General features: G+C 40.4%; 1 protein-coding gene across 9 annotated transcripts in view; it reads left to right on the top strand.

Moving 5' to 3' along the window:
* The window catches only part of OPA1 (OPA1 mitochondrial dynamin like GTPase), an 85,657-nt gene that overhangs the window by 1,300 nt on the left and 71,429 nt on the right, over nt 1-12,928 (top strand). For 2 of the 9 annotated variants that reach the window (XM_039487956.1, XM_039487952.1), the window contains exons 2-6: nt 6,602-6,920; nt 7,271-7,367; nt 8,199-8,306; nt 9,816-9,869; nt 10,531-10,598. In XM_039487956.1, coding sequence (XP_039343890.1) covers nt 6,602-6,920; nt 7,271-7,367; nt 8,199-8,306; nt 9,816-9,869; nt 10,531-10,598 — 646 coding nt within the window. Of the gene's footprint in view, nt 1-692; nt 898-6,601; nt 6,921-7,268; nt 7,368-8,198; nt 8,307-9,815; nt 9,870-10,530; nt 10,599-12,928 lie in introns of those variants that run through there. The other 7 variants (XM_039487959.1, XM_039487955.1, XM_039487958.1 and 4 more) reach the window with 5 other exon arrangements.

Below are 12,928 nucleotides of genomic sequence, written 5' to 3'. Positions count from 1 at the left end.
CTGGTGTGTGTCCCCTCTGCACAGGCAGGGCAGGCGGACGGGTAATGAACGTGCCCTGAGCAGGCTGGTGACTAGGGCAGGACGTGCAGCTCTGGGGTGCAGGGCGGGGGAGCTGGGGGGATGGGCTGGTGCCTGTGTGTGATTCAGGAGCGGCTCAGGGAGCAGTGTCGCAGTGAAGCGGGGTGTGGGTAGGGTGACCAGACAGCAAATGTGAACAATCGGGACGGAGTGGGGGGTAATAGGAGCCGATATAAGAAAAAGACCCCAAAATCGGGACTATCCCTATAAAATCAGGACATCTGGTCGCTGGAGGTGTGGGGCTCCCCAAGCCCAGCGCGGAGTCACTAGCAAAGCCTTGTGGAGCCAGCCCAGGCTGGACCGACCCCCGCACACCCCAGGACACTCTCAGCCCATCCCAGGACTCCCGGAGCCCGGGCCGCCCACCCCACGGAGCGGGGACAGCCTGGGGCGCCGCCCCACGAGCCTGGCCGGGCACAGCCGGCCCACCATGGCCGCAGTCGTAGCCAGGCACCCGGGGCGGCTCTAGCCATTTCGCCGCCCCAAGCAGCCTGCGGGAGCTCCGCCGCAGCCGCCTGCCGCCCCTAGCGCGCGCTTGGCGTGCTGGGCCCTGGAGCCGCCCCAGGTTCTTGCCCCACCGCCGCATCCCGTCCTGAGCGGCCGCAGGAGCGACGGGAGCGGCCCGGAACCTTTCTGGCGGCGGCCCGTGTTTCCGGCCCGGCCGCGCTTGGGGACGGACCGCCGCGCCCGGAAGCGGCCGGACGGAGCCGGTAGCGCTGCTCCAGGCTGACCCTGGGCGAGGCGCTGAGGCGGGGCCCGGGCGCACCGTACCCCTGACCCCGGCTCCAGGATGTGGCGGGCCCGGGCCGCGGCCGTTTGGTGAGTGCGGGGCGCGCCCTGGGGCCTGGCACAAGGGGTCCTGGGGGCGAGCGGCCTGAGGGAGCGGGCCGGGCCGAGGGCCCTGGGGCCAGGCGGCGCGGGGGTGCCGGGCCGGGCTGAGGGGCCCTGGGCGGGGCTGGGGGGCTGAGGGGCTGGGCGGGCTGAGGGGCCAGGGGTGCCGGGCTGGGGGGCGCGGCACTGGGGGGGTGCCGGGCTGAGGGGCGGCGGGTCGCGGCGGGGGGGGGGGGGGGGGGGCGGGGGCGCGGGGGTGGGGCGGGGGGCCGGGCTGGGGGCCCCCCTGGGGGGGGGGGGGGAGGATAACGGGTGCGGGGCGACAGCGTTCCTTGGAAACCAGCTGGGGACAGAGCGACGCCCCTCGGCCAGGACCCGCCACCACGGGGGGTGGGGGAGGGCAAAGGCACAGGCCTGGAGCGGGACAGAGTCTGCTGCCCGTGGGGGCTGGAGGCAGCCGCAGGCACAGTCCCAGGTGTTGTTCAGCCCCGGGTAGTTGTTGTCCTGCTCTGAAGCTGCTCTAGTTCTACAGTTTCTGTCATGAGGTGGGATGGCCAGTGAGGCTGCACACAGAGAAGGCTGTACCAGTGAGGGATATAAAGGCATGGTAATGGCCCCGTATTATCTGTCCGATTGTTTACACCAGGGTTCTCAAACTGGGGGTCGGGACCCCTCAGGGGGTTGCGAGGTTATTACATGGGGGGCCATGAGCTGTCAACTTCCACCCCAAACCCAGCTTATCTCCAGCCTTTATAATGGTGTTAAATATATTAAAAAGTGTGTTTAATTTATTGGGGGGGGTCGCACACAGAGGCTTGCTGTGTGAAAGGTGTCACCATTAAAAAAAGTTTGAGACCCACTGGTTTACACAGCCTAACAGTTTGATTTTTTTTAAATTACATTTGTGTGTTTGAGCAGAGAGGTTTGTCCTTGAGCTTTCCACAGTGATGTACAGGTACCGTTTCTTGAGTATGGTGTTTGAGTGATAACTTTTTTTCTCAAATGTGCATTGCTTTGCATTTATCCATGTTGAATTTTATCTGTCATTGTGTAGCCAATTCCTCATCTCTGAAGTGCCTCCCAGTCTTTTCTGAACTTGGCTAACGTAAATAACCATGTGATCTGCAAATTTTGCTACTTCACTGTACACCCCTCTTTTCCAGATTAATAATATTAAACACCACCAGACTTAGTGCAGAACCTCGAGGCACCCTGCTATTTGCCATAATGAAAAGTGACCATTTATTCCTGCTCCTTGTTTCCTGTCTCTTAACTGGTTTTTGATTCATGACAATATTATGTCTCTCACCCTGTAATTACTTAGGTTCTTTAGTAGTCTCTTCTGAAGGACCTTCTCAAAGGCCCTTTGAAAGTCTAAATAAATGTCAAATGATTCTCTGGTTCCATTGCCCAGGTAGACACAATCTCACTTATGCACACAGAGACAGATACAAATGTCAGCCACTCTCCTACCCAGCTTATTTTCACATATGAATTACTTTACCATTGTGTTTTCTTTGTGCTTTGCTTAAGAGTTCTCTCTTTCACCTCAACTCCTGCTTGGCAGGTATTTAAGATTTTTGAAATTACATTCCCTATAGTTACTGGAAAGTTCTCTTTGACTCTTCTCTCCTCTTCAGATCTCTTGCATCCGAAGAAGTGGGTATTCACCCACGAAAGCTCATGCTGCAAAACATCTGTTAGTCTATAAGGTGCCACAGGATTCTTTGCTGCTTCTACAGAACCAGACTAACACGGCTACCCCTCTGATACTGGAAAATAAAAGGGATAGATCTTATCTTCTCTAACACTAGATAATCCTTCTTGAGTTCTGCTCACCCTGTGAGTTCCTCCACTGTCTGCTTCTGCAGCCCATCCAGTAGCTTTCCCAAGCAGTAGCATGAAATTAACACCATTCTTGACTGTTTCCTGCTGCCCTCTTGATTCTGAGTGATGGTGAAACTGAACAGTCTTGTTAATTTCATGCTGATGTTCCATGGCAAAGTTGGAAATAGCAGCAGAAACATTAGTGTTGTTCCGCAGCAGACTCAGGAAGAAAATGATGTCTTTATTTATATTTGGTTTACATTTGGAAGGTTAGCTTTGCAAGCATACGAACTAAAAAATTGCTTAGAGCTTAATTTCTATAGAAATTGATTGGTCATGTCTTGCCTCTAGATGCTGGGTGTATTATTTTTCAAACCTTGCTCATAGCTGAAAACAGTATGTTAATGATTGACGTTTTACAGTTGTATTGACTTTCATCCCAGGTGCTTAAATATGATAGCAAAGGGTACTGTATAAGATCAGAAAAAGTGCTTTACATATATCCATACAACACAACTGGATTACAGCAGTTACTGAAGTGGCAACCAGGCAGACACCAACAGTAGAACTGGTTGGGAACTGGAAAGCCAAAATTTCTCATGAAATGAGTATTCAGAAGAAAACTTGAATTGGTGCCATTGATATGTTTAGTTTCTATATAACTTGTATATTATATCTATTATAAAATACACACTATATATCTGGAAATATCTATAAATATAACACACTCTTAAAATGTTGTAATAATATAAATGTTGAAATAAAATTAAACAAAACAGCATTATTGAAATTAAATGTTTCAGCTTCCCATTAAAAACTTGTATCAATCAACAGGTTCTCACAAAACATCTTGGTTTTGAGACAACTGCATTTTTTTATGGACTTTTTCTATTGAGAACAGTTCTAACCAACAGTATGTGACAGCTAAGAGGATAATAAAGATCTTGGCATGGCACTGGAATATACTCTTACTTTTATGAGAAGTGGCATGAAATCTTTACACTTTAAAGCAGAAGGGTTTTGATATTTTTGGTATTCAAATGACAATATGATTGTCAACTAAGTTCTAGTTGCTGTGATATCTAATGGAATGCAACTTGAATATAGGACGAAAAATAAACATGCAGGATAAATAAAATTTCATTGTCTGATTTTCATTTCAAATCTAGTTTTTTTTTTCAAAAATATGATTTTATCGTATGTCCTTTTAAACTAGGTTCAAACTAACAACTAGAGGTGGCCATCAGATCACTATTTACTATCTTTTCATCTCTGCTGAAAAGATTTAATATTTCTGTACACTGAGTGTAGGCCCAGAAAATGAAAGAGCTAAGTGCAGTCATAAGCTTCCTTATGGATTGACCATGTTCAGTCTCAGTCATTGGGTTATAAAGCAGAAGGAATTAAAATATTTCTGGTGCTGTGGTCATCTTCCATTCTAGAAGCACTTTCACATCAACTATTCCGAAACCAAAGTTTCTGTTAAAGTCCTAACTGACCAGTTTTAAGCCTGTTATGTTTTCATTTCGAGGTGGTGATAGTTGGGAAGGAAGGGATTATGGGACTCATTGATTGTGCCCCTTGCCGGTTGCTAGGTGATTACTTAATTATTGAGGCACAGCTTCATAATTTATCAAAATAGAAATAATTACAGGATGTTGGTTCTCAAAGCCATACTGAATTTTAGGAAAGTGGACTGTTGGTGTGTCTTAGCATTTAGTTATCGTCATTGAGAGTTCTGTGCATGGCGTGTCTGAAGAATTGAATCCTTAGAGAAGAAAACACTTCCATTCAGCTACATTTAATTCCAGTCTTCTAATCTCATTGCAACCATAAAAGCTCAATTTCTGGTTCAAAGGTCCTTTTGCACCTTTGCCTTCTTTCTAAGGAAAGTCACTTGAGTGGTAATGGGATGTTATGTCTCCAGTAAGAATACATCCATGAAAGGAGCAGAACATCAAATGTTCCTTTTCTAATGTCCAGAATAATATATTGGCAGATGTTAAATTTAGCCAATTCACCACCACTATTCAGAGAACTAGGTAGGTGAGTATGGAAGGAGTTGGATTTACTCTGGCAATGAGTGGATCATGTGTGTTGTTACAACAGCCTGGACAGACGGATGGAGAGAGCAGATTAATATAAAAATGTGAGGGGGAAATATAGGGTATGCAAAGTATTTGTAAGGAAATGGAAAAATATTGGTTTGGTTCTTTGATGCTTTCTGATATAAAGCATCTTAATATTGATTCCTTTGGTGTTGTGAATAGTTGGGTCAGTGATTTCATTGCTGGGTGATAAGGCATTTCTGCTGTTCTCCATCCATTCCCACTAAATGAAGAAGGCTGGGAATAAATAAGTGGTTGTTTCCAGTATTTTAGTATTCAGATTTTGGATTATTTTAAGTGATGTATCTAATTTTCACTGCTGTGGGTATGGCCAGATTGATCGTTCCTTGAAAAGCTTTCTACTCTTCCCTGAGCTAGCAAAATAGTATTTAAAATAGTTTCCATAAACGTTTACAGGTTTGTTTTGAACGTCCTGTAGAACACTCATGTAAAATTAACAGTGAAAATATATACAGGGCTTTGTTCCATCCCACAGATAGCTACCCTTGATTATAGGTAGCGCAGGTAGTGATGCCTGTACTTCAGGCTGTGTGGTGCTTTCCATGATAAGACTCTGTTTTCAGTTGCTTATGACTTTGCCAAACTTAAACTGTTGATACTGGGTGTTTGCCTGAGACTGAATTATTCTTGGAAAATTTTAGCTAAAATGGTTCAGCCATTTCCAGGCATGAGACATGGGTAAGATAAGTGATTTTGCCCATGTTTAATAAAAAAAAAAAAGTCAACTATTTTGTTGACAAGCTGTAGCATGTAAAACAGTGTGTGGTCGTGTAATTAAAACTATCATAATGCTTATTCACAAGGGGGCTGAATTAGGGTTGCACAGACTGGCATTTTTTAACGTTTGAGTGCTTGACTTTGTGACCTTAATAATGATCTTTTAATGTAGGGGTTTTGAATGCAGTTCTGGGTAAAGGTAGTTAGATAAACTCTCTATTATATGTGTCTTCTCATGCGAAAAGATTTTTCTTCCTTCCCTAAGATGGGAGTGGAACATCGTAGCCATGTTCCTGTATAGACTTTCCAGTCCTGTTGAACGTGCACAAAGCCAAGTTCTTGTGTACCTATTCACCAATTTCAGCTACAGAAATTAAATTTATAAGACAGCAGATGTCCTAACCCAAGCATTGATACTTATTTCTGTCCTTCAAATCCTTGTTAACAAGTAAGAGGTTTTTTATCCAGTAAGTATCCTTTAAACCAAAGTATTTTTATCCAATTCAACATTTTCTGTAATTAGGATACAAATATTGATGAAGATGATATGTCATTTTAATATGTCAAGCTAATATGGCGGGTGCTAGCAAATGTAGTGTTTAAAGTAACAAAATATAACTATAATTCTGTTAAATAAAAACATTATGGAATATTTAAGACTTGATTAGAGAGCCATTGCACATTTTTTTAAAGTAATTGCAAATGTTAATTCTATTCAAACGGCTGTAAGCACCCACAGGATCTATGTTGGCTAGTAGCCGGGAAGGAATTTCCTGTATGGTAAAGCACTGTAGCTTTGGAATGATGCTCTACTGTATTTTTCATCCTCTGTAAATCAATCTCTCTCTCTCTCTCCCCCTCTATGTGTTTATATATACATAAATACACAGTCACACTCTCTCTCTCATATTTTGTGTGCTGGAGGTAGGATACAGGGCTAGTTGGACTAAAGGTGTTTTGAGTAGAGGTGTCACATAATCTTAATTTGTTTCTTTATTTTTCTTTTTTCTTTCTTTCAGTGTTGTCTGCCAAAGCTTAGCAAATAGCAGCTATGGAGTAAAAGGAAAATCACCATTGCAAAAATTACACCTTGTTTCCCGAAGTATTCATCATCCCCATTATACAAGTTCAAAGTTTCAGAGACCTCCACTAAGGACATCAATTCAACAGTTCTCCTCTCTTAATCGTCTTCCCTTACGGAAAACCAAACTTTTATCTGTAAAATATGGATACCTGTCCCATAGAAATTTCTGGGTAGCTAGACTGGCTTCAAGGCTTCTAAAACTTCGCTATCTTGTACTAGGATCTGCTGTAGGTGGTGGCTATACAGCAAAAAAGGTATTTATTTGCAGAAGACACTTTATATGTTTCATATTGCTTGACAGGCATTTCAGAATAGTAGTTATTGCTGCAGTCAGTAAAATGTAGAGTTCCATCATTTGATCAAATAAAGACAGTGGAGAGTATGAGGGTGGAGGAGAGGGACAAGTTATTTAAATTACTAGAATAGATTTTATTGGACAGAAATGGGATTGGGTTTTGATGACTGTTTTGTAGATGTTGTGACTAAGCCACAAAGCCAGTGTGTAAGATGACAAGCTAGCGCAGTAGATTAGTAGGTAAATTCTTTCAAGTAGAACATTTTTATGCTTCTCTTATGACTTTTTTTCCCCCTGTTTTTATGTTAGACGTATGATCAATGGAAGGAGATGCTGCCTGATCTCAATGACTATAAGTGGATTGTTCCTGACTTCATTTGGGAGCTTGATGAACACATTGACTTTGGTATCATAAAAGCTAAAATATGCTTTGATTGCTAAAGATCAGCGTATGCCATGCTTAGATTTAAGAACATAGGTGTTCAGAAGCTGGTTGCTTCTATACAAATGTTCTTATAACATGATTTTAATAAGATAAGTGCTCAGGGGTGTGTCTTAGGAAGGCACACATCTCATATGTGTATTCTAAGAGGAAAAGATCACATAACATTTGGTGCTGGTTATTCCAACATCTATCCTGCACATAGGTGCATTGCTTGAGACTAGATGAAAAAATTGAATTATGGAATAATTAATCATACACTCTCAGTGATGGTATTTACAGTATGCTGTCAGCCTGAAATCTTTTTGTTTGCTTGCTTTTTTAAAGGAAAGAATTAAAAGTAGCTGCAGGTGCTATACTTGGCTCTGGGAACCCCTGCAGTTTTGTTGTTGTTGTTGTTATCAAATTCTTGTTTTTGTGAATATTTCTCTTTCTGGTTGCTATGTGAAAGACATACAAATAAAAGGGATATCTGGCTAAGTATGCAGAAGGAACTGTGAAACTGTCTAGCCACAAAATGCTGTTGAATGCACCAAATAAACTGAAAAATAGGAAAATACTGTAGTTGAAATTTGTTACAGTAATTGTGTTGTACAGATTCTCTCTTGGTTTCTCGCTTTCATATACATAGAAACATAAACAAACATTAAAATATAGAAAGAGAAGCATTTTGATTCCTGACACAGAAAAATGGAATGAGCATGTGAATGTTTTTATTTGTAGATAGTTACTAAATTTTACAGTGCAAACTATTCTCGCTTACAAAAAACTCACCTTTTTATACTTTTCCCCTAGAAAAACTTAGCAAAGTCCTTCCTGATGCAGAAGACCTCGCTAAACTTCTACCTGACTTTGACAAGATTGGAGAGAGCCTCAGTTCACTGAAGGGCTTTTTCTCACCTGGTGAGAACAATTTTTCAGCTTTGTTTTACTTATGAGAATGTGTATTGTCACAATGTGAGATCACAACATGTCTTTAAACAACAACAAGTAAAAGGTTTGTGGAAATCGTGTGCTGTTCTAGGAGTATCTCATTTGTTTTTTAAAAATAAATTGTGATAAATGCTTGGTGAGAACTGAGAGATGTGAAACTGAACAGCGAATTGTAGAATCACAGTCAAACTAAAACCAAATAGATTGAAAATGTAAATGTTTCAGTGAGGTGTAGATGCTGGAGCTATGTTGCCAGTGAAGGTGCGAGGAGAGGTCTAGCCAGTACTCTTTAACAATATATCACTATGCTCATGGTAGGAGAAAAGAATTTTTTTGTTAAAGAAACGTGCTTCAGGCAGTGGGTGATTTTTTTTTTTTTAAACTACCAAAATATCTCCATTTGCGTTGGGTGTAGCATTAAGTAGATGCAGAAGATTTGTCACTGACCTAGTAGTCTCTCAGGGGCTCAGCTGACAATTTTCTACTTGAGAAAAATTCTGATTGAAGTTAGTGGGAGTTTTGGCTGTGTAAAGACTGCAAGACAGGTTGAATGGAACAAAGAATGATGAATGAGCTCTAAAACCCAGATGCTACATGGCAAATGGATGGCCATATTATCAAATTTGCACACCCTATTGATTGTCCATACCCTACTGAATTTAATCTTTAACCATTTTCTCATGTTAACAAATTCTAAAAAGGTATTCTGGCAGTGGAAATTGATAGATTTTAAGGCCAGAAAGGATTACAGTGGTCATCGATAGTGATTCCTTCTGCTCTTTAGAATCTATGAATCTAGTCTGATTTTCTGCATAGCACATGCCATAGACATTCACCCAACCATTCCTGCAGTGGAGGGAAGTCTCCTTCCCTGCTACACAAGTGAGATATTATCAAGACCCCTAAACTTGTGGCTGAACGCAAGGTTATCTTTTATAAACATATCTAATCTTGATTTAAATATAGTATATTGTATATTTAGAGAGAGATATAAAGATGTAGATGTACATATAAAGTTTCATAGCGATCACATTTTTTTCATGTAAGTGTGCTTGAAAATACTGTAATTGTTCTAGGTCTATTTGCATGTTCATAACAAGCTTACTTGCATTGTCTGAAACAAAACTTTTAATATTATTAGAACGCATAATATATATATATATTTATATATATAAAAACAACTTTACAGAGAGCAGAATCTAAATGGGATTCAAGTGTGAGGGTGATGAGAAGGGCAATATCAGAAACCAGAGACAAGTAGATGAGACCTCCTATGTGTTGGGGTTTTCTTAACTGGAATGTAATTTTGACTTTGGTGCAAGTTACTTGTTATCCATTTTAGCTGCATTTGTTAGCATACCAAGATTGGTTATGACTGCCCGGTCCCTGAACTCTGAGACTGAAATCCCTCACATCTTTGCTTTGCCATTTGTTTGTATTTATAATTTTTATTTCCCCTTTTTTGCTGGTTTTTCACAGGTTACAATTTGGTTAGTGAAGTCATAGGAGCTTCTGATCTGCTTCTCTTGTTAGGTGTGTAAAAAGCCATTTTTACTGCCCTTAACGTGCCTCTTTAAAATTAATTAATTAAACAATGATACACTAAAAAAAAAAAAAGAGTGAATAACAATGCAAATGCAATTTATTGCAGCAATTTAATCTTGAACTGAAAACATTTTATAACTACTTTAAGAAAACTCAATTCCCACAGTGCCAATGAAAAGCCAATTGCTCACTGTCAAAACACTAAACAGATGCCTATAATTAAGGCATTTTTCAGAAGTTTGTTCAGAAAAATATTATTTACAATATGCAGGAATATTTTGTTTCTCATCACAAATGATAATATAACTTATGTCCCGTCATCTGATGTCTAACACATGCAGTCATTTCATCAGCAAAAATGTCTTCAGAACTTAAATGATCTAGTTGAGGTTTCCTGTTACCTTTTATAGTAGCCCATTCAGTTTGAGTTGGATGTTAGATTGGTACAGTTGTTAACAAATCAGTTTTAAGATGTTTCTGTGCTTATTTACAATAATTTGTAGAATGATTGCAACTTCAGAGACGTTATTTGTATAGTAAATACCTGGGTACTGAGTTGTACTAAAAATTGGACCTCCTATTAGACATAGTTTTGGGTTTTGAACAGGGTACTAAGGCATTTCAGTACGTTTCTGTAATTATTTCCTAGGTTCCCAAGGAGAAACAGCATTCAGAGCTACAGACCAGGGATATGAAAATGACAAACAGTACAAAAAGGTATATTTGAAGAAAGTATTTAGTTATTCAATCACAAAGCTTTTAAAAAGATTAAAATCTGTGTTTTTTTTTCTGTAGGAGTTAATTTTTTTTAAAAGGCACTTTAATAACGAACTGTAGATGTAGATTTAAAGAGGCTTGAGAGAGCTGAAATGGTTTAGTATATTGTATAGAGTATATTGTAATTTAACAGCTAGACTAACAGTTAAAATATTTTGTGGGGAAGAAGGGAGTAATATAAAGTCCTTTAACCTTCTGTCAAAATGATATTCTCTAAAGACTTGGGTTGTAATGGGCATGTTACTATAGTCATTCTGTATTCATTTTCAATTTCTATGCAGCCTGAGGGACTGATCCTGCCAACACCTACTGCTTGTAACTGTGACAGTGTTGGCTGGTTCAGGCCTTAATATAAAATTCAAAGTGCTGCATCATGCACTAGCTTCAGTTATACATCTGAAAGTATTGCATCTTATGACCCTTTCCCATTTAGACATCATATATCAAGCTTTGGATTTAATTCTTTTTCTGCTCAAAACTTAGTGCAGCAACTGTTTTTATGGCCTGCTCATTTTCTAGAAAAGGAGGGGTTTTTTGTTTTGATCTTAGAAGATGACTTCGCTGTGTGAAATGTCACATCAGCTGGTTAATAAAGTTCATTAGCATGCATGTTCAATTTTTGCCTTGCAAGTGAGGAAAGTAAAGTTTAGCATTACACACTTCTAGATCACAGATCTTATTTTTAGTAGTGCTGTTAACCACCAAATAGCATCTCTGATTGTTTAATTTCATTTTATAGTCGTTTTCATTTTTGCCTTTGTACACTTTAAAAATTTCTGAACAAATCGGAATGAAATCTAATACATTCTGAGAACTTCTTTGAAAAATATTTGCCTCGTGTGTGAATCTAATGATCAATACTGTGTATACCTCACAAATGGGAACATTTATCATCCCAGTCTTAGCAAAACTGTAAATAACACTCTTATTTTAAACACTTTGGTGCATGCAGGCATGTATGCATGTGCGCTGCATTTAATGCATGTGCACACTTACTGCACATGCCTACAGTGAAACCGGTACAAGAGATCACCTTTTATTAGGCAACCTCCTTAGGCTGACCAGATAGCAAGTGTGAAAAATCGGGACAGGGAGTGGAGGGTAATAGGAGCCTATATAAAAAAAAAAAGCCCCAAATATCGGGACTGTCCCTATAAAATCGGGACATCTGGTCACCCTAAACCTCCTGTCTTGGACCACCTCAAAGTCTCCACATTTGAAATGGGCACCATTCTGTTTCCCCTTTATTAGAAGCCTACCTTTGCTTAGCAACAGATTTTTGTCTGCCTTGAAAGGTTGCTTAAGGCAGGTGTTCACTGTTGAAAAGTCGAAGTGTTTCACTCTCTGATTGTGAAGTAAAGGTCTTCTTACCTATTGTCTTAACAAATGATTTATGAAGCTAAGCCAAATTACTTGCTTTCATATATATTTTGTTGAATACCGCACAAGTAGTGAATGCTTATTAAGCTTGGTTTCTAAATGCAAATATCAAGTCATAAAACAAACCAAGGCAATAAGTGGTTTTATAATAAATCAGTCTTAAGAAGAATATGTTTCTTTCATACCTTTTGGTGGAAAAGTCACTTAGATCTGAATGAAACAATTGATTAACTGCCCCCAAATCAGACAAAATGCTATGGCTACTCATCTGAATTCCCAGTGATAATTCTTGCAAGGATCCTCTCTTCATATGCAGAGTTCCTTCACCCATGCCTGTGACTGGCTAAGCTCAGTGCTATATTGCTGGGGACTTGAAAACAGAGGAAGAAGAGTGTACAAATCTTTATTATTATTTATTGACTTTTCTGTGGCATTCATTGCCGTAGCATTTGGGTGGTAAACAATGTTAAGGTCACAAGAAAGCATTTTTAAACTTGAATTTGCTGCTTATGGGCCTGGTTCAACTGTCACAAAAGTCCGTGGGTATCTTTTTATTGACTTCAGTGGAGGTTTTATGGAAGGTATTAGGATTTGAATTCCGGTCTCCAGTAAAAGGCTGTGTTACTGCGCTTCTGACCGTCCTTAGTGAGTTAGCAATGGTTTGTTCTGAATGTTTTAATTTTATTGCCTAATTGCTTCCACTTGCTCTTTCCTTTTATTTGTACCCTGTGAGCAGTGGAATAATTCTCATGCTATTTTCTTGTTCACCTTGTCCTGCTTTTCTGGGTACATCCCTCCTGTGCATCTCTGCTCTCCTGTCTCATTCTGAGGCCTAAATTGGCTGTGAGGAAGAGGTGCTGGCTCTAATGAACATTAAAATTGGGGCCCTG

The sequence above is a fragment of the Mauremys reevesii genome, linkage group 9 (genome assembly GCF_016161935.1).
Source record: "Mauremys reevesii isolate NIE-2019 linkage group 9, ASM1616193v1, whole genome shotgun sequence".
NCBI classification, from domain to species: Eukaryota; Metazoa; Chordata; order Testudines; family Geoemydidae; genus Mauremys; species Mauremys reevesii.
This window is presented reverse-complemented; position numbering and strand designations above follow the sequence as displayed.